The sequence below is a fragment of the Anoplolepis gracilipes genome, chromosome 12, assembly GCF_047496725.1.
Source record: "Anoplolepis gracilipes chromosome 12, ASM4749672v1, whole genome shotgun sequence".
Classification (NCBI taxonomy): domain Eukaryota; kingdom Metazoa; phylum Arthropoda; class Insecta; order Hymenoptera; family Formicidae; genus Anoplolepis; species Anoplolepis gracilipes.
The window spans coordinates 10,042,467-10,065,808 of record NC_132981.1 but is presented as its reverse complement, the minus strand read 5'-3'; the positions used below and the strand labels follow the sequence as shown (position 1 = coordinate 10,065,808).

At 31.4% G+C, this 23,342-nt stretch overlaps 8 protein-coding genes across 20 annotated transcripts; 4 read left to right on the top strand and 4 right to left on the bottom strand.

Annotated features, from left to right (window-relative positions):
- Positions 1–86: 86 nt before the first annotated feature.
- Positions 87–2,453, top strand: LOC140672155 (mitochondrial S-adenosylmethionine carrier protein). Its single transcript, XM_072904039.1, has 6 exons — positions 87–495; positions 787–943; positions 1,028–1,137; positions 1,330–1,570; positions 1,668–1,806; positions 1,889–2,453. The coding sequence occupies exons 1-6, from the start codon at positions 418–420 to the stop codon at positions 1,998–2,000; spliced, it is 837 nt and encodes a 278-aa protein (XP_072760140.1). The 5' UTR covers positions 87–417; the 3' UTR covers positions 2,001–2,453.
- A 100-nt stretch (positions 2,454–2,553) lies between these two features.
- Positions 2,554–4,279, bottom strand: LOC140672157 (ras-related protein Rab-24). Of its 2 annotated transcripts, none has more exons than XM_072904041.1 (4): positions 4,006–4,279; positions 3,238–3,326; positions 2,836–3,116; positions 2,554–2,758 (listed from the first exon to the last, which is right to left on the bottom strand). In XM_072904041.1, exons 1-4 carry the CDS (start codon positions 4,117–4,119, stop codon positions 2,637–2,639), a joined length of 606 nt encoding a protein of 201 aa, XP_072760142.1. In that variant the 5' UTR covers positions 4,120–4,279; the 3' UTR covers positions 2,554–2,636. The 2 variants fall into 2 exon arrangements, with proteins under 2 accessions (XP_072760142.1, XP_072760143.1); XM_072904042.1 differs by having other exon boundaries at positions 3,238–3,435; positions 4,006–4,110.
- Positions 4,280–5,011: 732 nt separating this feature from the next.
- On the bottom strand, positions 5,012–6,448 carry Pglym78 (phosphoglyceromutase 78). The gene is made up of 3 exons (XM_072903303.1): positions 6,230–6,448; positions 5,528–6,025; positions 5,012–5,448 (listed from the first exon to the last, which is right to left on the bottom strand). The coding sequence occupies exons 1-3, from the start codon at positions 6,327–6,329 to the stop codon at positions 5,282–5,284; spliced, it is 765 nt and encodes a 254-aa protein (XP_072759404.1). The 5' UTR covers positions 6,330–6,448; the 3' UTR covers positions 5,012–5,281.
- Positions 6,449–6,546: 98 nt separating this feature from the next.
- On the top strand, positions 6,547–8,983 carry LOC140671735 (uncharacterized). Of its 4 annotated transcripts, none has more exons than XM_072903302.1 (4): positions 6,547–6,694; positions 6,992–7,324; positions 7,439–7,709; positions 7,783–8,983. In XM_072903302.1, the coding sequence occupies exons 2-4, from the start codon at positions 7,164–7,166 to the stop codon at positions 8,740–8,742; spliced, it is 1,392 nt and encodes a 463-aa protein (XP_072759403.1). In that variant the 5' UTR covers positions 6,547–6,694; positions 6,992–7,163; the 3' UTR covers positions 8,743–8,983. The 4 variants fall into 4 exon arrangements, with proteins under 4 accessions (XP_072759403.1, XP_072759402.1, XP_072759400.1 ...); XM_072903301.1 differs by having other exon boundaries at positions 6,547–6,775; XM_072903299.1 differs by having other exon boundaries at positions 6,547–6,802.
- Positions 8,984–9,096: 113 nt separating this feature from the next.
- On the bottom strand, positions 9,097–10,685 carry Slbp (Stem-loop binding protein). Its single transcript, XM_072903304.1, has 3 exons — positions 10,433–10,685; positions 9,753–10,346; positions 9,097–9,608 (listed from the first exon to the last, which is right to left on the bottom strand). Exons 2-3 carry the CDS (start codon positions 10,292–10,294, stop codon positions 9,467–9,469), a joined length of 684 nt encoding a protein of 227 aa, XP_072759405.1. The 5' UTR covers positions 10,295–10,346; positions 10,433–10,685; the 3' UTR covers positions 9,097–9,466.
- A 310-nt stretch (positions 10,686–10,995) lies between these two features.
- On the top strand, positions 10,996–13,091 carry Mms4 (Methyl methanesulfonate sensitivity 4). 2 transcript variants are annotated; one of them, XM_072903128.1, is made up of 4 exons: positions 10,996–11,874; positions 11,956–12,398; positions 12,522–12,575; positions 12,859–13,091. In XM_072903128.1, the coding sequence occupies exons 1-4, from the start codon at positions 11,181–11,183 to the stop codon at positions 12,973–12,975; spliced, it is 1,308 nt and encodes a 435-aa protein (XP_072759229.1). In that variant the 5' UTR covers positions 10,996–11,180; the 3' UTR covers positions 12,976–13,091. The 2 variants fall into 2 exon arrangements, with proteins under 2 accessions (XP_072759229.1, XP_072759228.1); XM_072903127.1 differs by having other exon boundaries at positions 10,996–12,398.
- A 735-nt stretch (positions 13,092–13,826) lies between these two features.
- Rcd1 (Reduction in Cnn dots 1) lies at positions 13,827–21,463 on the bottom strand. Of its 8 annotated transcripts, none has more exons than XM_072903125.1 (8): positions 21,323–21,463; positions 20,079–20,372; positions 19,416–19,998; positions 19,058–19,339; positions 18,281–18,967; positions 17,711–18,074; positions 17,432–17,620; positions 13,827–15,031 (listed from the first exon to the last, which is right to left on the bottom strand). In XM_072903125.1, exons 2-8 carry the CDS (start codon positions 20,330–20,332, stop codon positions 13,962–13,964), a joined length of 3,429 nt encoding a protein of 1,142 aa, XP_072759226.1. In that variant the 5' UTR covers positions 20,333–20,372; positions 21,323–21,463; the 3' UTR covers positions 13,827–13,961. The 8 variants fall into 8 exon arrangements, with proteins under 8 accessions (XP_072759226.1, XP_072759222.1, XP_072759219.1 ...); XM_072903121.1 differs by lacking the exon at positions 21,323–21,463 and adding an exon at positions 20,924–21,258; XM_072903118.1 differs by lacking the exon at positions 21,323–21,463 and adding an exon at positions 21,010–21,258.
- Positions 21,458–23,241, top strand: LOC140671646 (phospholipid phosphatase 5). The gene is made up of 6 exons (XM_072903130.1): positions 21,458–21,593; positions 21,978–22,083; positions 22,168–22,315; positions 22,432–22,560; positions 22,726–22,896; positions 22,967–23,241. The coding sequence occupies exons 1-6, from the start codon at positions 21,511–21,513 to the stop codon at positions 23,131–23,133; spliced, it is 804 nt and encodes a 267-aa protein (XP_072759231.1). The 5' UTR covers positions 21,458–21,510; the 3' UTR covers positions 23,134–23,241.
- Positions 23,242–23,342: the final 101 nt, after the last annotated feature.

Genomic DNA, 23,342 nt, shown 5'->3' with positions numbered 1-23,342 from the left:
CATCTGACGTTTGCACGTGTCAATCTCAAGAGGTGACAGTTGAGAGCCATTGTTTTTGAAGGTTAGGCTAGGATAGTTGCAGAGGTTAGGTGTCACTTCAAGGAGCAGACGACGGACTGATCACGTAATATGTAACATAAAACACGTGTTTTCTTGTCCGTCTTGCATCATTCGTTGTGAATCATTATAAAGGGTGCAAATTTTAGAAGCGACGTGCTATTCGAAATATCTAATATTTTCTAATAAATGTCATATCGATCGTCATGCTAGTGTACGAAGTTTTCTACGCTGAAAGATTTTAATATGCGAGGTAGTCTTTTGATTAGAGGCCACTTTTCTTCTTATCAGCTCGATGACGCTTCTTGAAATCCATCTAATCGGATCGGACACCGAAATTGAGTATTACGTGGAGCAGAAATGTTTTCAGAATTTCACGAGGAAGAACAATCTGTTGCAAATCTCTCCAAGAGAGATATCTTGCTCACATCGTTTATCGTAAGTGTCGTTAATTATAACTCGATACTTTACTTTCTCTTGTGCTAATATATACTAACTCATTTATTAGGCATGTGAGAAAGAACCTTGCCGATAAATTTTATATATCTATTTTGTAAATCGATTTTTATGAATTAAGTTGTATCTTTTTTTTTGGTGTGAAATATTATTTGTGTTGACATTTCTAAATTTTATAATTTTTTCTGATTTACGTTAAAATATGTGTAGCAAATTGAAACTTTATAAAAGTCAATCTGATTTCATTAAAAAATAATCACAATTTGACGTCAGTCAGGTGCTTTTGCAGGGATCTTTTGTGACGTGACACTTTTTCCATTGGACACCCTTAAAACAAGATTACAAAGCCAGCATGGATTTTTCCAATCTGGTGGTTTCAAGCAGCTTTATAAAGGTGTAGGACCTGTAATATTAGGGTCTGCTCCATCAGGTACAACTTACTGCTAAAATATATGTGTATGTTGAAAGAGAAATTTTTTTATTTGTAAAATAAGTGAACATTGTTATATTATAGCTGCTATATTTTTTATCACCTATGAGGGAATAAAACAGTATTCACAACCATACATACCAGATCAGTATCACTCCTTTATACATATGGCTGCGGCATCATCTTCAGAAGTAGTAAGTGATTGCAGTATTAATAATTGGTTAGTAATACAATTGGAAATTTTAATACATTAAATTTTTGCATTAACATGTAATAATAATTACACAAATATTATATTACTATAAATATTATTTTATATATAAAATGTTTAAAAAATTTTTTATATATTAAACAAGTGTATCAAACATTGCTTAACTTTACTGTAGACTGCCTGCTTAGTTCGGGTACCAGTGGAAGTAATTAAGCAAAGGAAACAAGCGCTCTTGTTTGACACGCATCGATTAAGTTTAAGAACATTGTATCGCGGTTATGGAAGTACCGTTCTTCGCGATGTGCCATTTGGTGTGATTCAAATGCCATTGTGGGAGTATTTCAAGCTTTATTGGGTCCGACAAATGCAGCGAGAGTGCACACCCATGGAGAGTGCCATGTGTGGTGCTGCGTCAGGTAATGATTCGAATCATATGTTATTACTCGGTGAAATTATTTTCTTTAATGAGTTATGATAAGAGCTGTCGTCACTTATATAATGTTGGTTTATCAGTTGCTATATCAGCTGCTATAACAACACCATTAGATGTCGCAAAAACTAGAATTATGTTGTCCAGTACTTCGGCGGAAAAAGAAGAAGTTAAAATATCTACAATGTTAAAAGATGTTTACAGAGATCATGGTGCTAGAGGGTAAGGATCGAGTGATACATCTCCTAATCTTATCCTTAATATAAATTTGTTTCCAATGTTTTAATAAGGCAATTTTTTTTAGGCTATTTGCTGGTTTTCTTCCGAGAGTAACCAGCTTTACTATAGGTGGTTTCATATTTTTTGGCGTTTACGAGCAGGCCAAAGAATTTTGTATATCCTACCTTTCAAAATAGTAATTAATAGATTAACAAATTTTAAAAAATTAAATTATATTAAAGCTCTTACAAATTTTGCAAATACATTTTAGTAATATAATAATGAGCTTTTTTTCTTATTTAACAATAATTGCTAGGATTTATTTCCAAGGTAATTATAAAATAATAAATTTATCAAAATAAAAATATTTTTAAATTATTACTAATACTTCGCCTAATAAAATTAAAGTTTAAATCTTATAATTATAAACGATAATAAAAATGTGATTGTGAGCAACTAAATATCACTTTTGATGATAACAGATCAGCTTTAAACTAAATGATTAAGAATCATATATATTTATATATTTAAGAATATTTCTCGACTATATTGTGCTTTAATTATACAACATGTCTCTTATACATACATCTTACATATCTTTTTAAAAATTTACTATTGAAAGATTTAATCCAGTTTTGTAAATTTGCATTATACTATGCTAACAATTAATGCTACTGCGATACAAAATTCTAAGCTATTGAAAGTTATTGAACAAAACAATATCACATTGGTCTTGAATAATACATTACATTAAAATTATTACATATTATATATTCTTAGATAAATAATCTGATAAAAAACCGTATAAGAATAGAATATCAATACTGGTCTTATTAGATCAATGTACAACAGTACCTTTTCTCAGGTTTTCTGCTTAGAACAATTGCTTCTTCCACTTGTTGCAAATTTTCTGGATTGGACACGAAATCTTGTATAATTTCGTTGAACAATTTGTCTATAAAAAAAAAAGATAAATAAAATTAATTTTTTGCAAATAAGAAAGTGTTTACTAAAAGTACAATTCATCCTTACCTACATTCTCTCCCGTTTTACTAGATGTTATAAAAAGTTTAGTTTGTGTGCCCTTTGCATATCTTTCTACAATATTCTGCAGCTCTGGATCATCTGATACGAAACCTTCATCGCATAAATCTTTTTTAGTAGCGCAAAGATATACTTGACAATTTTCCTCAATACTTCTAAGTTCTCTCACCCAATGCTTAGCCCTTTGAAATGTACTCAACTTAGTAATGTCATAACACACTATAGCAGCTTTTGCGCCACGATAATATGTTCTAGTCATTGCATCATACCTAATAATTAATTACAATAATATTAACCAAATTTAGTGTATATCATTTTCAAGTGTTTAAAAATTTCAGAACAGAAAAATAATAACAAATTCATACTTATAAATAATGAATTTGTACTTACTTTTCGCTACCTGCAGTATCCCATATTCCCATAACAAGAGATACTCCATTCACTTCTACTTTCTTCGATGCAAACACAGTGCCTATTGTCTGCGGCATAATTCAACTGTATTAATTTGTATATGATGTCTCCCATTTAGACGATTCTCAGTGCAAATTTTAATATTACTCTATAATTTTCTTTCCATAATGCCACAGACTAAGAGAAACAATGTGCTTTGTTAGTGCTCACAATTGACTAGGTCTATTCTTTTTAGCTGCATTTTTTGCAATTCTATTTTTTTTCTCTCTTTTTTTTTAAGTGTTAACTACATCGGTAACATTAATGAAAAATACTGTGTCTGCAAAATTATAACTTTTTACTTCCATACACAAAATTTTTACTCTTTAATAATATAATATACAAATTATAATAGTAAAAACAAAATATTAAATAAATTCAAGACAAATAATTACAATACTTTTTCTGGAATACACTAATATGTAAATAGCATTGAAATAATTGTAACTGAAGTTTATCAAAATGTGTATACTTTTCATTAGTGTTTTATCTCACTCGATCTCTCTTTCTCTCTCACAAATTTAACTTTAAAATTCAAGCAAGCTAAAAGGAATAGTCCTACTGTCGGGAAGGATTCTAAAAATTCTAAAAAAAACTATATTCTTCTCTATTCTTTGTTCTTTATCTTGAATCGTCTTTTCCATAAATGTGGTGTACACACATACATAGTAGTGGAATGAAATAGTATTCTAATCAAGATATACTTACGTTTTGATAAGGTCTATTGCCGTTAAATGAGTCACGTACATATCGTTCCAGAAGACTCGTCTTTCCCACCATCGCATTACCCAGTAACACGATTTTTAAATCTACGCGATTCATGTTTGAATTATCAGCATATGTATCAAGGTTAGGCACAAAAACCACCTGTACATCGATACGTACTCTGAAATGAGATCTGTTCTTTTTAACTGAACTGGCTGCACTAGTTTAAAATTTAGCTTTCTCCTTTCAATATGGAGGGAAAAAGATAAACACTGAACTAGTGCAGTCATTTCATTGTCAGTTAAAAAGAACAGACTTATGTATTGAAGGAGGAAGAACGAAGGAACTTTGCTGTCATCGAAAGTGACTAAAAATGCGCGCGATTTGAATCTATAATTTTACATACGTGACACATGAAATTCCTCTTATTTAAATATTTTATAAAATATAAATATTTAATTTTAAAAAAATTTTTCTAAATACATATGTTTTTAATAAATATTTTTGAATATTAGATTATGTGGGCAAATATTTCCAGCTCGCTAGGAATTAGTTGCAAAAGATCGTGCATTCATGGATGAGAAAAATATGAAAATACAAGAAATAATAGTCTTGTAAAAAATAAAAATGAAAAAGATTCTTATTGAAGGCGGAGAATTCTGTCTTTAATATATCATATAGTACAAATCAGTTTAAAATTTACTGCAACAAACGATGAACTAAAGTTGTACGATTTGTCCAGATAATTCTTATAAATTATCTTCAAAAAATTGAAAATTCTATTAAGATAGTAAATTCTTCTCGAGTAAGAAAATTAATGACTTATTAACGCGATTCCAGCATTTTATTTTAAATAGATGTATTGGTTACTTCTTTCTTAAATGATAAGAACATTTAACATTTCGAAATACATTATAAAAGAAAAACAGTAATCTTTGATTACAAGTACTTAATGTTTAAGTCTAGTTTAATATATAATTAATGTTTCAAGTAAAAAACATAGATAGATTTAGATTTAAAACATGACAAACTTTCTCACAAATTTTTATTATATATATATATACTTTATATATATATATTTTTTTTGTTTCCACTATGGAGAATTGCTTTTTCAAGAATGCGTCTATCATCCTTTTTTCAACTACATTCTGTCGCGAAAAAATCTTATTTAATTAATATAAATACTTTTCACACATTAATACATAAATATATACTTTTAACAGACACAACAGGTATGTTCTTCACAGATTGATATACGGAAGTTTCTCATTTTAATAATTTATTTAGCCTTCCCTTGTGCGGCGACTGCAGCCATCGCTGCTTTAACGGTTTCTTCGTCACCCAAGAATTTCATAGAAACGGTAGGTTTGAAGTTCTCGTCCAGTTCATACACAAACGGAATACCAGTTGGTAGATTCAATCCCATGATTTGATCATTGGTCAGTTCTAAAAATGAGAAATCACATTTACAGATTAATATAATACGTTGATACAAATAACTCAATTACAAAGCAAAGTTTCTTACGATCAAGATGTTTTACTATGCCGCGTAAGCTGTTTCCATGGGCGGCTATTATGATCTTCTTGCCTTCCTTTAACTGAGGAATAATTGTCTCGTTCCAATAAGGTAACGTTCTCTCGATTGTTAACTTGAGGGATTCAAACTTGGGGAATTCCTCGGGTTTAGGACCATCGGCGTAACGCGAATCCTTCACTATCGTGTCGTAGAACTTGTGATCCGGTTCCATTGGCGGCGGTGGTACATCGAACGATCTCCGCCAGATCTGTACCTGTTCTTCGCCATACTTGGCAGCTGTCTCCGCCTTATTCATGCCGGTAAGACCGCCGTAGTGTCGCTCGTTTAACCGCCACGTCTTATAGACAGGCAGATCCTCCTGGTTGATCTCTTTCAGAATTGCCTTGAGGGTCTCCTGCGCTCTTGTCAGTACCGATGTATGAGCCACATCGAACGTGTAGCTAGCATCTTTGAGAGCTTTTCCCGCGGACACAGCTTCGTTTTTACCTGTAAAAAGTTCCAAATGTAAGAATGTCTTTCCCGTGTGTGTATTATATGTATATATAAGGTTTTTTTACATCCTAGAATATAAAAGATTTCAGATATATAATCACGATGTCATTAATTCAAATTCATTCAAAAGGAAGGTGATAAAATCGCGCGACCTTTTGCCCTTGAAAACGACAGATCAACCGGACAAGATTTACACACCTTTATCCGATAGATTGGCGTCGTACCATCCGCAAAAAAGATTCAACTTATTCCATTCGCTCTCGCCATGGCGAACCATAACAATCCTGTATTTTGACATGTTTTCTGTGAAATTGCGACCGTCGCGGATAAGGAGACAATTGTCGAGAACGAGTCGATACTCGTAGTTCGTGGTCAGCTGTTTGAGTTCTCCTACTCCCGCTTCTCAACAGAAGTCTGTCTCTTTTGAATTGTTCGGCTTAGGATCGATTCAGATTGCATGGCCGGTCGACATGTCACTATACGATATCCAATCCGACAAATCGTTTTCTAGAGATCTCAAACTGCGCAAAATATCGCTAGCCAACTCCCTAGAAAACTCCCTAGAAAAAAAGCTCTCCTATTGGATAGTAATCGCAATCTGAATCCGGCATAACAGGTTTATGAGTGAAGTATAACCTCTAAATGTGAATTATATATGTGTATGTAAGTAACGAAAGATGTGTCAAATTTCAAAGACGTTGCACTAATATTCATTGCAATAAAAATTGATTGCCTTCTTTATCTGTAAGAATCTTTACGCTCCGATCGCACGTACGTCAATAAAAAATTTTGTCATAACCTGTACTGTTTGACATTTGGATTTAGCGTTCCGAATGTTTTGTTATAGAAAACATGTGTTCAGTGCATGGTTTTTCAAACAGTATAATATAAAATAACGTCTATGTCTGGTGAATGTAATAAATATCACATAAACTAATTCACAAAAATATGTATATACAGCGTATTATTTGAACTTCCGCTGCCGAGTGACATATGTAACGTGATGCAACAGTAGAGATTCCGTGGAAGAGAATGCTGATAATCGCAGGCAGATCGCAAAATATAGTCGTTTCGTTCGTAAAAAGGTGACCATCGATTATACATTTTTTCGATCGTTCATCATATCAGAATTATGGAAATAATGAACGCTAAAGATACCGGCGAACCACATGCTTCTCTCTCCACAAAGTGTCATGAGAACTCTATACTGGTTTCGTGTAATTGGCAGATTACCAATAATAAGCAATTCATTGATGTTATCACTACCGCATCGTTACGGCATGCACCTGCAAAGTAAGCGAATCAATTAGAATAAATTTATAAATATATATATATATATATATATATATACGATTCTTATCATACAAGACTTTTAAAATAACTAATATTGAAATGACTTTTGCTCAGAATAAACTGTGAAGATGTAGCTTTTCTGGATACCAGTATTGCTCTACAATCATCAAACTTTGAACCATGTATGCTGGACATTAAGGTAACAAACTGCCAGAAAATAGCACGCATTGCTATTGTTTCTGAGGGCAATGTTTTAGAAATCTTCAAACAATATGGAGAATATGAAACAACTATTTTCGCTGAATTTATAGATGAATATGAAGAAAATATTGTTTTTCTTGGAGAAACGATGATACAGCCTCCTACAACAGAAGCTAGTATTAAGGTAAAATAATTATATATATGTATACACATATTTTGTTTAGACATTTGATATAACAATTTTATTTCTGCTTTAGTTTACCAGAACTAAAAATAAAAGTTCTACTATGTGGATATATGGTATAAGACTGTTTTTGATAGACTCTATAAAAGAGGCAAAACCCAGTGCCTTCAACCCTGACATTATTCAGACTTTTCTCAGTAATCGCAATGGCAAGGTGAGTCAAGGAGCTGAAATGGCAATGAAACTACTTGGATATTACGATAAACAAGAAATTTTAAATAAGGAGCAGTTTTGCCAAAAGAATTTGGAAACTCTTGTTTCAAACTCTGAGTACTCTGAATGTAAAAATGAAATTGGAAGAAAAGACAATGAAAAAGATTGTTCAAATTGTGAGGATAATTACGAAAAGTCAATTTCTGTCGAATGTAAAAGTGAAATTGAAAGGAGAGATAATGAAAACGAATTTTTAAATTGTAAAGAAGATTATAAACAATTAGATATGGATGTCTCAACTTGTATGAATAGTGAAATGAAGTCTGTAAAAAAGACAAAACCAGGTACTTTCAATTGTAAAGACTTTATTCAGACTTTTCTCAGTAACAGTAATGGCAATATGAGTCAGGAGACTGAAATGGCAATAAAAATGCTTGGATATTATAATAAACAAAAAATGGTGAAAAACGATGAGTTTTACCAAGGAAATTTGAAAACCCTTACTTTGAACTCAGAATATCTTGGATATAAAAATAAAAACGAGAAAGAAGATAATGAAAAAGAATGTTTAAATCATGAAGATGAACATGAAAAACTAAATTCTTTTGAAAACAGGAATGTAAAACGGGCCAGTAAAAAAGACAATTCAAACTGTGGTAAAGATAGTAAAAACTTTGACATAGATATCAAAACTTATATTGATAATAAATTCTATGATATGGAGAATAAACTAATGAAAAAGATAGACGAGATGGAAGTTATTACTAATCAGAAATTAAATGCCATTTTAGAAAGACTTGAAACATTGAAATTAAACTAAATGTTTTTTGTTGAAATTGATTTTTGATATTTAACCAAACAGAACACACACATGAAGTAGAATAATATAGGAGTATACATCTAGTAATATATATATTATTATTTTTTAATAGGATTTATAATTTTTTAATAGGATTATATAAAAACGTGAAATAAGTAATATATTCATTATGTATGTCTTTTGATTTAGCAAAAAAGATCTGAGCTATTTTAACAAAATATGAATTTTTTTATTAGATAAAGAAGTTTATATTGTGCATATTATACTGTCTTCATATCTTGTATCAAAACCATATATATATATATGTATAAAATATTGCACAATTTTTAATTGGCAAATACTTCTAATTTGTATGAATCTAACAAACATTGTCTTAAGCTATAACAATGGAAATTTGTAAACATTGCTCCAAATGACATTATACATATATTATTGATATATAAAGGTTATATTCATTAATTTATATAAGTTTTCCAAAATGTAGTATATGTAACAAAATCACATATGTAAATGAAAACCTAAAAATATTATTTTGCATATAACTTCTACATTATTTTTTAATTATACAATTATTTATATCAACACAAAAAAATATCGTAAGTTGTTTTAAACACTCTAGAAGCGATATGTGTTGAACAAACAGCATAAGAAAATTTAAAATAATGCAATTGTAATATAAATTAAAGAAATAATTGGCAGTATTTTAATGAAATAATTTTAGTTTTTAATCAGCCTTGTCATTCTCCTGAGGAGGATCCCAAGAGTGAAGTTGTTTTCGCCACAATTTTACCATACCATCCCAGCCTCTCCTACTGTATTTTATATATTTTGGTGGTGTCCTTGGATGTTCTCTAGTACGAGTCTCTCTGAAACAAAAACAAATAAATATCATGACATTTTGGGTTGAAATAAAACGCAATAGATCATAGAATCTTCTTCCTTCCTGCCTTAAACTCAAACTGTAACTTAACTTGTCCTAAGCTACCTACATAGAAAATTGTAATACTCACTTTGGTACCAGCTGAATGTACCTATCGTATCCTATAGTGTTTTTGCCATAATCTATTTCCTTTTGTCTGCGCGCCAATACAATCGGATCTGTCTCGAACTCCACCTGTTTTTTACCACTTTCAGACGAATTCGTGGTCGAACTCGAGTCAGTAGAGTAACGTCTGGTGCGAGATATCTTAGCATCATCATTAGCCATACTGTCTTGCCTCGGTCTCTTGCCCAGTATATGCGAATTCTCCGGTTTATTTTTTACATTATCCTTATACTCTATATACCTAATGTTGTCCATATTTTTTTTATGTTCCGTTCGAGTATCGTCACTTTGTGCACTCGAGTTTTCATAGTCTTGCACGTTTTTCTCGTAAACTTTTGTATTTATTACATCTTCATACCAAGTATTATTTTTTAAATCATCTTCTTTCCTCGTATCGTTTTGTTTCGATTCGATAAATTCCTTATTATTCATACAAATCACTGTGTCGAACAGATCGTCGTCCTCAATTTCTATTTTCACTAACGACTCGCACGAAGGTGGATCCATCTTAATTGATACTAATATATAACTATAATTTCGCACTTTGATAATCGACTATCTAAAAAAGTAAAAATATTTTTTATACACATGTCGCTCTTGAATTTAATCATTTCGAATGCGATAACTTGTTCACTGTACACGTACAATTTTATTAAAGTATAACCTATTATATAGCTACTCTGTTTCGCTTCGAAATTATGCGGGAAACGCCTATTTACAGTTCGCTTTCATTAGCTACCTCTATTGCAATTATATCATACAATTAAAGGATAAGAAAAAGAGAAGTTTTCTCGTTCTTAAGCAAAGTGAAATAATGTCTGTCGGGTTTCGAACGTTTTTAATTCTCGTTCCACGCTTCGCCCTGCGCGCCTTTTTGACTACTCTGTAATTAATTCCCGCTATATCGACGATCTCGATATTTCGTCTTTTCGATAAATTTCCAATCGTTTCGTGCTTACATTTCTCCCGCGCGATTTACGTAATCAAAGACGCGAGCAAAGAATATATAATAATTCATATAAAATTAATAAAATAAATAATACGCGATTAATATATATATATATATATATATATATATATATATATATATAATATAAATTATATTTTCTCTCTTGTAAAATATGTAAAACATCGTGACGTATTAGTGCAGAAATAACACGAACATACCTTTCACATGTAAGAAAGGTTGAGTCGGGTTAGGTTGGATTGTGACATGTGCGATGGCTAACATCTGATGCACGTGACAAGTGTTGCTTATCGGATCGAAACGAAAACATGTGTCGTTATTTTAATAAATTTCTCTCTCTTGCATTGTATGTGGAAGTTCAATTCAATCTGACTTTTAAATAATTAAAATCTAAAGTCACGTGCACACAAAAGAAAAAGAAAAATAATGTCGAATGTGATCGTGCTAAGTGATTCGGATGAACCCGCGTCGCCTGTTATTGACAGATGCAGCAAGAATGAATCTGAAATTAACGAAGGACCTCATTGTAGTATTACAAGCGATTTTGATTTTCCAGAGGTATCGTTCTGTCGTGATATTATAGAAAAATCGGCATCCCAAAGCAAAGAGAATTTTTCCAACTTGAATGCTGACAATGGCTACAAATATCCTAGATGTAGATCATCGCATACCATGTCTGATTCTCACGACTCGGACGACAATCAGGTTGGAAAAACTTCGCGAAAAACGACTGCATCTAAAAAAGACAAAATAACGTTGAAGGAGGAACGACTGAAACGTCAGCAAGAACGGGCGAAGGAGAAGGCTTTGAAGGCGATCGAGAAAAAAAAATCTAAAGAAATAAAACCCGGGGAATGTTTGAAATTTATGGAAGTTAATCTTGATCGAAATATCGATACGTTTGGTTTTCGTACAGAAATTGAAAGTGTATTGCAAAGTGCTGATATTAAAACTAACGTAACCACCGAGTTAATTCCGAACAGTATTACGTGGCGAAGGAACATCGAAAAGAATTATGTCGGCGAAGATAATGAAGTGTATGTAAACAAAAGTATGCAGACGGAAAAATTCATTATTATGATTTGGAGTAATTATGAAGCAGTGAAACACGTGGCGGAAGGTAATTTCTGTGCTTCCATCTTACACCATAAATCCTTGATACCAGATTACAATATGACTTTGATTATCTTTGGCATGGAAGAATATTTTGCATATTGGAAGAGGCAGAAAACGGATAAAAATTCTAAAAGTAAAGGATCGAGATGTAACGGCAAAAGTAATGAGCATTTCCAAACCTTCCCAATTATATCAAGGCAGCAGCTGGAAATGTGCCTGAGCGAAGTGCAGTTAGTAGCCAAATGTAGCAGCAGATTAATCGAGAATGCACAGGATCTAGGTTTAATGGTGTATCAGTATACAAAATCTATTTCAGAAATACCATATAAATTGCAGAAGAGAGAAAGTCAGGAAGAGAAATTTGACTGGTATGTTATGGGAGACAATAAGAATACTGTGCGTGTGGACAAAGATGGAAATGGACTGAAAAGATTGTGGCAGCAGCAATTGTGCCAATTTAACTTAAGTAGCTTGGAAACATCAGAAGCAATATGTACGGTTTATCCTAGTCCAGTGCAACTGATCAAGGTATCATTAAATCTTACAATTAATATTTCATTCTAGTATATTGTTGGAAGAAGCAAGTTTGTTCCTACTTTATAGTAAATATATAAATTAAACACAATACTTATTCTCATTCTTTTTTTGCAGGCTTACAGAAATTGTACACCCGACGAAGGCATGAGTTTATTGAAAGACATACCAGTAAGTTTTAATTTTTTTGCATTAGCAAATGAATATATAAAATAGTAAAATTATATTAGACTTATTTGAATTTTTTTTCTCTCTAATAATATGTAGACAATATGTATATATTTTTTATCTTTAGTTATTACAACATACAAATATTCAATTACTTTATACTTTACACATGATAACATTCATGTGAAATTATTCATATAATCAATAGTATGGCTCTAATAAAGAGATAATATAATTATATTAGTCACACTTTAATAACATAATAAAAGTCTCGTTTTTTCTATAGATTAGAAGAGCAGTGGGACCTCTCACAGCTGTTCGTAAAATCGGTCCCGAATTAAGCAAAAAGATATACGTGATGTTTACGTCGCAAAACGGGGACGCTCTATTAGGAGAGATTTAGACAACTGCCAAATTTTATAGACATTTTAATTATATGTAATTTATTTGTGTAATCTTTTATATGTTAAATACGAAAGTTAGAAAGTGTTACATTCTATGGCTCTGAGATGTCTTTTCTATTTTTTTAATATCAAAACAATTTCAATGTTTTAATAATAGATTGTACAAAAATCAGATTTTCAGTTTTAGAGTTCCATGTAACATTTAAAGCAGATAATAAGTTAACAAGATAAATATTTTTGCACAGTTTCTTTTTATTTTTTTCTCATAGACATATACGAAAAGAAACGGCTATGTAAAAGACGTGTTAAATAAAAGAAGTTGGCATATTCTAGAGATATACCATTACATTATGAAATAGCAGTGTTTTACTATTATCGTTTATTTTTTGTCTTGAATTTTTTCGATTAATTTTGGGAGTAGCGCGAACATGATATTTATATGTGAAAGAATTTTGTAATGTTATTAGGCGTTTATATTATATATATTATATATAATATATATTATGTATAATATATACTATATATAAAATTAAATTAATAAATATATTTTTTAAGTTTTTGAATCTATATACGCACACGCATCTCTTACACATTACGTAGGTAATACATAAAATATCGTATATATAATACACAAAATCTTAAGATAGATTACGTTATAATCTCATTGTAACAATAAAGTACATATTAATTATCACTATTAAAGCTTAGAGACCGGTATGTGACTTATACAATAATGAATAATGTATTAAAAATACTATAATATTTAATATATTATAAATAATAATATGTTTATTAGTTAATTGATATATTAGGAATATATTCACATGTTAATAATTATAAGCAATATATATATACATATATTTTGTTATATCTCCAAAGAGATTAATATCGACCCTTTAAAATATCTTTTTAGACGTCTTCTCGCATATTGCACAACATATTATCAAGAGCTTATGTCAGATATCTTATAGAACAATTAATTATTTTATGTTTGTATTTCACTAGCATTGTCGAAAATAGACTGTTCCGAATTGTATTTTTCCTCATGCTCCAGCTTTGTATCGTTTAAAATATCGCAGTCGTCATCGTCGAGAATTGAAGGTGAAATCGTGCCGATTGTAGAGACGTATTTGCGTTCGATGATATTGGTCTTAATAGCATCTTCAATTTCAAGTACGTTATCTGTCAAAGTATCATCGTAATTTATCGATGCTTTGGAAGATTGCGCTTGTACATATCTGTGATCATCTTTTTCAAAGGTCAGGATTTTAGGTGCGTTCATGTTTTCCGTAATCTTCGTCGTTGCAACCATCTGTTGTTCGCTTCTTTCATTCTGCTGAACGGGTTGCGAACTTCTCTTCGCCAGAATGATCTTAGTATACTTTACAGTGGGTTGTACCAATCGATTTTCTATCGGTACTCTGTTCTTTGCTGAAATCCCACTGTTCTGGGATCGCGTCTGCAGTATCAGCTGATTTAAATTTTGCATATTAGGACATATAACGGGTTTATTTGGCGTTTGCTTATCTTGCTTATTGCTAATTAGAACCACTTTGGTGGTGCTGCTTAATTTGGGCCTCTCCTGAGGCTCTTTAACTGGCACTGTTATCGGTATCTTGTCGATGTTGCTTAAATTGTCGTCGTCCTTGGCGAATATTATTGGTATGTCCAATATATTTCCCAAATCATCATCTATATCGTTTGTTGTAACAATGTTCTTCTTTTGAATATTTTGGACGACTTTCCCTTTTTGAAATTTTTGTAAATTGTTGGCATTGACCGTGATCTTCGGCATCGTCTTCATCGACTTGTGAGACAATTTCAGTTTGTTGGATAGGGGCAAAATGTTTCCAGGGTTTTGGCTGTTAAACGGAACTATCACTGACGAAGGTGCGCTTCTATTGTGAAGAGAATTCTCGACAATGACTATGTTACCGCACGACGTATTATGAGAATTGTCAGTATTATTGGATACAGCTCCTTGTCGTGGTAAATGTGTCGACTTGGATATCTCCAATAAGTGAGACTCACTGCTCATTCCCATCTCCTCCATCGCTATAAAATATAGACGTATATATTTGCCTCAGATCTTAAAAAGATATAAAATTATGTACATATTATTAACATGCAACAAGATATTTTCAACACTATATATCATAATACATCCATACATTTGATATATTGAATATATGATTGTAAAATACTTTTACATTTTTCATTTTAATCTGTTAAATATTTTTATAATAATTTTATATTTTTAGCTTAGCATTAAGTTGTGCGTTTAATATTATTTTATTAATTTTAAATTAATACCAGTAATATTAATGCTAATAGAGTAGTGAGAGACAGATAGGAATTTAAATTATGAGGATTTCTATCTTACTCGAAAAGGAAAGTTTCAATGAGGAGAGTGTTAAGCAGTTCTTTTACAAAGTACATTTGGGGCAAAGCCCTATAACTGTGAGCTTGTTGTTGTCCAAAACCTGATATGAATAATGAAAGGCATTAATTAAACGTCCAAAAACCAATTGTTTGTGTTGACACATTATCTAATTAATCATTTATATCTTACTGAATGGACGGGATTATAAAGGTTGGGAATTAAACAAATTCGAAGTATATATATGTCACAAAAAAATATTTATTGAATACAAAATAAAAGGCAACCTGATATTGTATCTACAATATTCCTTTTTAATACGTACTTAAAGATCCATGATGATGCTTATCGCTCATCCACAAGTGTTAATAGCATTTGTAAGACATAATATCATGTGCATATATGTCTAAGTATATTAACTATTTACATTTACGTTACTGGTTAAGAGATAGATTGAAAATCCCCTTAGTTCCATCCGTGTATTTGAAATTTTTTATCTTTATCTAAGATAATTAATCTTTATCTAAAGATAATTAAATAATTGAAAGTAATAGAAGCACATGTGTTTTGTCAAACACTTCTACTTACTTAAGCTAGAAAATTAAAGAAAATATATGTACAATAAGGGAAAAAGAGAGGGCTTTACCAAGTAAAATAAATCTAGTATCAAATTAATATTAAGCAGCTATAGGAAAGAGGATATAGTTTTACATAGGGAAAATCATGATAAATATGAATTGAGTGAACAAATGCTTATAAAGCCTGTATTATAAATTTGGAATCTACTTTTATGTGTGATACTTCTCTTAGCAACATGCTAAAAAGAAGAATTCATTAAAAACATTTTTATACACAGTAATATTGTGTATTATATTCAATATTCTATTTTAATAAAAAAAAATTATAAACAGTATAATAAGATAATATATATATATGTGTGGGTCCTTTAGTGTAGGTAAAAAGTGATATATATAAGTGATAACTTTTTTAATCCCTCTCTCCTCTATGTGTATTAAAGTCTATAATTCAGCATAAAAATATTAAATAATAGTCAATTGTATATATATTTCTATATGTGTATAAATATTATATAATATTTTTTAGAAACTTTCCAATAAAGTTATTATAATTTCTAATATTTTTTTTCATGTGCTTCGTTTTTTTTTTAATTTTTACTCTTTTATATACTTGATTATTAAAGAAACTGAGAGAATTTTTAGTCCGTTCTCTTTGATACAGTTTATTATGTACAGTTTATTAAACATTAGAATTTCACGTCAATCATGTCGCGCAATTTCGAAAATAGTCTGTGCCATTTTATGTACAAGTGTAAAAATTTAGTATAAAAATGTATTATCTATGTTATCTATATACAGATAAACTTTGCTAAAAGAGCAAGAAAAAAGAATAAGATTATAAAAAAATTGGGAATTTATTAACTGTATATGATATTCATTATACGTATATATATATATATATATATATACCACACACTAAATAAATGTCATAAAAATGTAAATCTGCTTATCTATAATTAATTTAATGATTAAACTAATTTGTGCTTGAAAATATACATAGAAATAAATTTTCAACATTAATGACTATATATAATATAGCAAATACATGTTGATTATTCTCACATTATTAAGTGTATAGTGCCTAATTTGTAAAATATTCGTTTAATGTATTGTAAAGTTACCAGGATCAAATTTTTGTGCCCTTACTATGAAGTTCCATTTCAGTTTTCATTTTTATTCTAATGACACTTTAATGATGTGTGTATAGAATAAAAATGTCATTTTTCTTTCGCTCATTTTTTCTTTAACATGTGTGATCACATGACAAATGAGTAGTAAAAAGTAGCGCTGGACAACATTACTTTACGAACAGATATCGTTATATATGAATATTATTCTGTATAAGAATCAAAATCCTAAACAGACCCACAAAACAAATTGTAACACCAGATCATTTTTTTATAGATAGATCCATAAATTTTATAGCATGTTCTATATTTATTCATCGCTATGTTTCAGATAAATTATTTAATAATTGATTAGATAATAGTAATCTACCTTTTGAAGAAGTCGTTGTGGGCGATGTTATGCTACTCGCTGATGAATTAGTGGTTGTTAGTAGAATACTGGAAGCTGACGATATACGGGCGGAAGATGCACCGCTCGTGAGCGCGATCGAGCTCTTTCCGCTTTGCAAAAGATTTGACAACGTGCCAGTTGTCGCACAGGTAGGTTTACTACTTCCCGCTATTTAATCAAATAGAAAGAATGTATAAATAATATTTTCAGTTATTCCCTTTTATCGATAGCATAAACGAATTATAACATGTATTTTACCTCCAGTAGCTGTATTGACTCTAATTTGATTTCCCGTAGTGAAAACATTCACTAATTTCGCGTCTCCACCCTTGTCAGTTAAATTGACTTGTCTATAATTATTCGACATCACATTCGAATAAGATTTATTGGAGGACACTATTGTTTTCAGCTTCGAAACATTTTGCAGCGGCACATTCGAAATGATCTTCGGTACTTTGACGGTCGCGGTCGCAGTCGTGGCTTTGGACGTGCTAGATGTTTTGAGGGGAGTGGTCGCGGTTTGATTCACGGTAGTAGGTGCTAAACGTATCGGTCCTATTGGTGCTAGACTCGCTAGCGTACCTATATTGAGCGTTATTCCGTTGTCTGCATTAATATTTGTCTGTAATAAATAATATATAATTAATAATTATTAAGAGAGTATTTGCAATATATTCAAAATATATTGCAATTAATTTATAAGTATTTCAAATAATGCCTCCTTTTCTCTTAAAAAAGTCCAAGTAATCAATTTATCAATACATATCGTTAAGTAGCGATTATTTCATAAATTGCATATTATAAATTATACGTTTGTATAATAATTACCTGTCCAGGAAGCTTAGAAGTCTTTAGCTGTTCTGTTAATTGATTTTTCTGATTGGTTGTGGGTCGCTTCCGTTTCAAGGTGGCGGTATGATTTGTGTGTTGTCCACTCATCTGCACAAGGTTAGATTGAGTACTGAAGGTACCAATTTTGGAAGGGGAATTTGTTGCCACGTTCGTCGCAACTGATGGCACGAAGGATACTGGCGTATTCGGCCGGGATTTTTTCACGGTCGGCGAATTAGGCTCGCTTTCCACGGAACTGCTTGTCGAGTTTCTTCGTTTGTGAGAATCTTTTTTATTCTTGTTTTCGCAGGCAGTCAGCATCGTGGATCGCAACGGTAACGGATGCGGTTGCAGTAGAATGCTACCGATAAAGTCGCCAATTTCATCCAGTATGCATCTGTCCACCATGCTCTGCGTGATACCCTCAAGCAACTTCTTGGACGTGGATATTCTGAGATAATCGTCGGCCGTACCTATGACCACTAGACTCGTCTCTACCAACATCTTCTCTCGAAGATCCTCCAAATCGTCTGGTCTAACGAGAGTGGCGTTTTGTCCAATAATAAACATAACTGGACAGCGAATGTCCATCAACACGTCGTCGGGTGTACCGCGCTTCCCTTCGACCGTCGCGAACGGAAATCCGATGCAGATAACAGCAGTTACATGTTCCATCTGAGCAATCTATACCATAGAGTAAGTAAAAACCAATAAAATAATAATGAGAAAGAATAAAAGAAAGAGGTAATATAAAATGTAGAAAGATAAAATTACCTGACAAGCAAGTGCCGCACCAGTATTAAAACCTACGAGTATGATTGGTCTTCCAGGACAGTCACTTCTAACATCTTGTATCTTAGCTCTTGTAGCCTGAACTAATTGATCTATGCAGACCATCATGGTCATTCTATTAGCTGCCAATCCCAGTTGAGTATGAACAGTAGCAACCATGCCTAACAATCCTAACTGTGTGATCCATTTATGTTGACGAGAAGAAACGGTCGATGTGACACCGGAAGGTACTATTATTAATATTGGATTTCCAGGCAGTTTCTTCTGTAATCAATATTTATTTTACATAATTAAGCTTTATATATATAATATACATTAGTGATTAAATTATCATATTTACCAGTCGACTTCCATTCAAACTCGGTGCGACAGGATCCCAAGATCGTTTCAAGAGTGATCCAAGTGTTTCCCATGTAATGGAACCTCCCTTAGCATTAATATTTGGTTGTACAGCAATCATCTTATCGATTAGTTGAGGAATTTTTAGTCTCAAAGTCTGTAAGATATCGAGATAGATTGCCAAGTATTCCTGAGGAAGATGCTCGAACAATAAATTGTGCAGCCATTGAGCCAATCTCCAATCCCATCCAGTCGATGCTAACATTTCCCGAAATCGTCTCGCCGCGATATCCACAGACGTTCTTCGGAAGATAGGCTCTATTGCGCTTTTAGTCTTGACCAATCTCGCGAGTCTTTCCGAACTCAATATCCGAGTTACTTTACTGAATATGCGATTCTGAACTGAAGACCATAAAGTTTTATTTATATTCTCCTCCCAATCTTCCTCTTTCTCAGGTCGCGCAAAACTCGCTAAACGTTGAAATTCGTCCATGAGATGCCGAGTTCTAGTTAAATCAAAGAATGGTATCGATGGTTCGCTGCCAATATCTTCCACCTCAATCTCTTCATCCTTTCTATCCTTTCTATATTTATCATATAAAAAAATCATGATTATTAATTATTTTAAAGACTAATTTAATCTAGATATAATCAATAATCTTACTTTGTTGCATTGTTTTTTGAGAAAAACAACTTTTTTACAGGCTTGACATATATATTTTCTGGTTTCCAGTTCCAAGGTCGAGCGTAACAATGATCTTTGAATATTACATCAATATCCATCTCATAATTTCCAGCAAGTTGATGCAAATATACTGTTACTCTATTTGAATTGTCATCAAAGGTGTCAATGGTTGGACTTGGTAGGCCAGAACTGTCCACAGAGGTAGATGGTGCCGTAGGTACAGATGTTAACATCGTGTTGTCTTATTTCCAATACTAAATTTACCAGCAGTAACTAAAAAAAAATATATATATATATACGATTAATATTTCTGTCTTCTTTTTAAACATCTCATTGTATAATATTATAAGAAATTCAAATATACATATTGGTAGAACAGAAATTCCTTGAAATATGAATATTGTGCACGATATATTGTGTGTAATCCCAAAGTGATTTATAGATTAATATAAACTCCCTTATCATTATATTAAATAATTATATATATATATATATATATATTAATGCTAAATTACTGTGTGTAGATTTCAATTTGTTTATAAATTAAATTAAATTTAAATCATCTTTATACACAACAAACATATCTGCAAACTAACCTATACTTGTGTCACGCTAGATTAACAACAAGTATTTCAATATCAATAACAACAAATATTTCATTAATCATTAAATTAACAATCGTGTGTTACTATTAGCTGCAGTTTATCAATGAGATTACGATTTTTTGACATTATATTCTGGAACGTTTCAATTGTACAAACACTTATACACTGACGCTTGACGTCACTTTGAAGTATCACACGTTATTAAAAGAATTAGCATACACAGATATATGTATCCTTTTTCGCGTAATCAACAATGATTCTTGAATTTTTATATATATATATATATGTGTGTGTGTGTAAATTACATTATTATTTTATACGTGTGTGAAGAGTCGACACATGTGGTCAGCGAATTTATTCGCTTAAGCTGCACTTCCTTCGTTTAAAAATATTACATAGAAGTGAAGCAGTATCTATGTAGTTTTGAATTCGATATAAAAATGAGAGGAGATAAGTAATATAATATGAGGAAATACAAGATCATTATCGTAAGCAAATAACGTAGGAAATAGGATATGGGTTCACGTTTTAGCTGGACAAAAAAAATGCAAGTTAATCGAGATTACTATCGATAATGTTCGACTTTCCATACATGTGTTGTATCGACGTTTCATTTACCGGGTGTCCGAAGTCTGACATCTGACCTGAGACCGCACTTCTTTCGCGTCGACTATTCGCGTCGACTATTCGCGTCGACGCGACTCGTGTTAGTTATTACACGATGAACTGCTTAAGTTTAATATTACGATTTTTTGTTCATATAGGAGAGTCGGCACGATCTTAGTTTAAATGTGTAATATACTGAGATGACTAACATTCGCGGACTTCAGATTTCGGCGGGATTTTGGTTCGACGTTCTACTACGTGTCTTTCTGGCAGTGCTATTCGTGTAAGTTGACGTTTAGTGGGATGTCAAATTGAACAATCGATCTGCTATAATTAGAACTTTGTGACGTGTCATTAAACTTTGGTGTTTATATGGCAGATGATTAATATTAATTAATAAAAAATGTCTGCTTGTAATTTTATGCATATTACATTTTATTATTTCATACGTGTTTTTGGAATTATTAATTTTTATCAATTTTATCAATGTAACACACGTATTATTTTATCAATATAATTATCAATAATGTATTTTTGTGAAAGAGATGGAAATCTGACATAAATATTTATTTTTCTTTTCCACAGTCGATAAGCAATTGCTTACTTTTCCTTATCATAATGGTTCTTATCATACCTGCCATAAATCAAGTGGAATTTTGAATTGCAGGGAGCTGGAAAAGGCAGAACCATTTACGAGAAAAATTCATGAAGATGAACTGTGGTTGTACAGAAACCCAAGAACAGATTCTTTTGTTCCAACCACAGTATTATGGGTACATATATATATATATATTTATAGATAAAATACCAGACATATAGATAATGGATTTTAGATAAAATATTTTATTTTTTTTCAGCCTCTTGTATTTATGATGCCGATTATTGTTATTTGTTCCTTTTTCATAATGCACAAAGATAAAGTTGATCTTCAACAGTCAATATTATCTGTAACATTAGCCCTAGGATTTAATGGTCTTATTACAGATATTTTGAAACTTATAGTAGGTATGTTATATTATTGAAATGTTTGAGAGAAAAAGAGGGAGAAATAAATCTGTATTATATGAAATTTATACATTTTTAATATCAATTACTTTATCATTTTTATCATATATTTTTAGGTCGTCCAAGACCAGACTTTTTTTGGCGGTGCTTTCCAGATGGACGAATAAATCCGGGATTTAAATGTACCGGAGATCCGACTGTTATTAGAGATGGAAAGAAGTCATTCCCAAGCGGACATTCCTCATGTATGTTAATATTGCATCAGCACTAACGTTTGCAAATATAAATATTTTTATCTTTTTGGACAAATCAATTTTTATAACTGTATTTATATAGATATATTAATTTGGTAAAATAATTAAGATATATATTTCTAACTAGGATGTTTATATAAATAATTTGTCTTCTAGTTGCGTTCGCCAGTTTTGGTTTCATCTCCTTATATCTAGCTGGAAAGCTACATACATTCAGTCTGGCAGGAAAAGGACAATCGTGGAGATTATGCACATTTTTTTTGCCGCTTTGCGTCGCACTTACTATCGCATTAAGCAGAACATGCGATTATCATCATCATTGGCAAGGTAATCTATTTTCTTCATTTTGTTAAAATAATTTGATCCTATTTCTTTATTGACATGTAATTTCTTTTAGACGTAGCGGCAGGATCAATAATAGGCTTTTGTTTAACATATATTTGCTACAGACATTATTACCCTCCATTAGATTCACCATATTGTGATAAACCATACAGTATGCTTACGTTACAAATTCAATCGGACATCAAATCTAACAAGAGTGAGCAAATTAAGTGGATATAAGTGGAAACTATTCCTATCTATGTATCACAAAGTATTTTAATCAGTATATATATTTGCCATTTTGGTTAAAATCTTTAAAATCTGTACTTTGTGTACAACACAAAAGAGAATATATAAATCTCTGTATGATTAAAACAAACTCTTAAATATATTGAAATTTGTATATATTATACATCTCTGTTCTTTCAGTTCTATCACACCTATGTCTT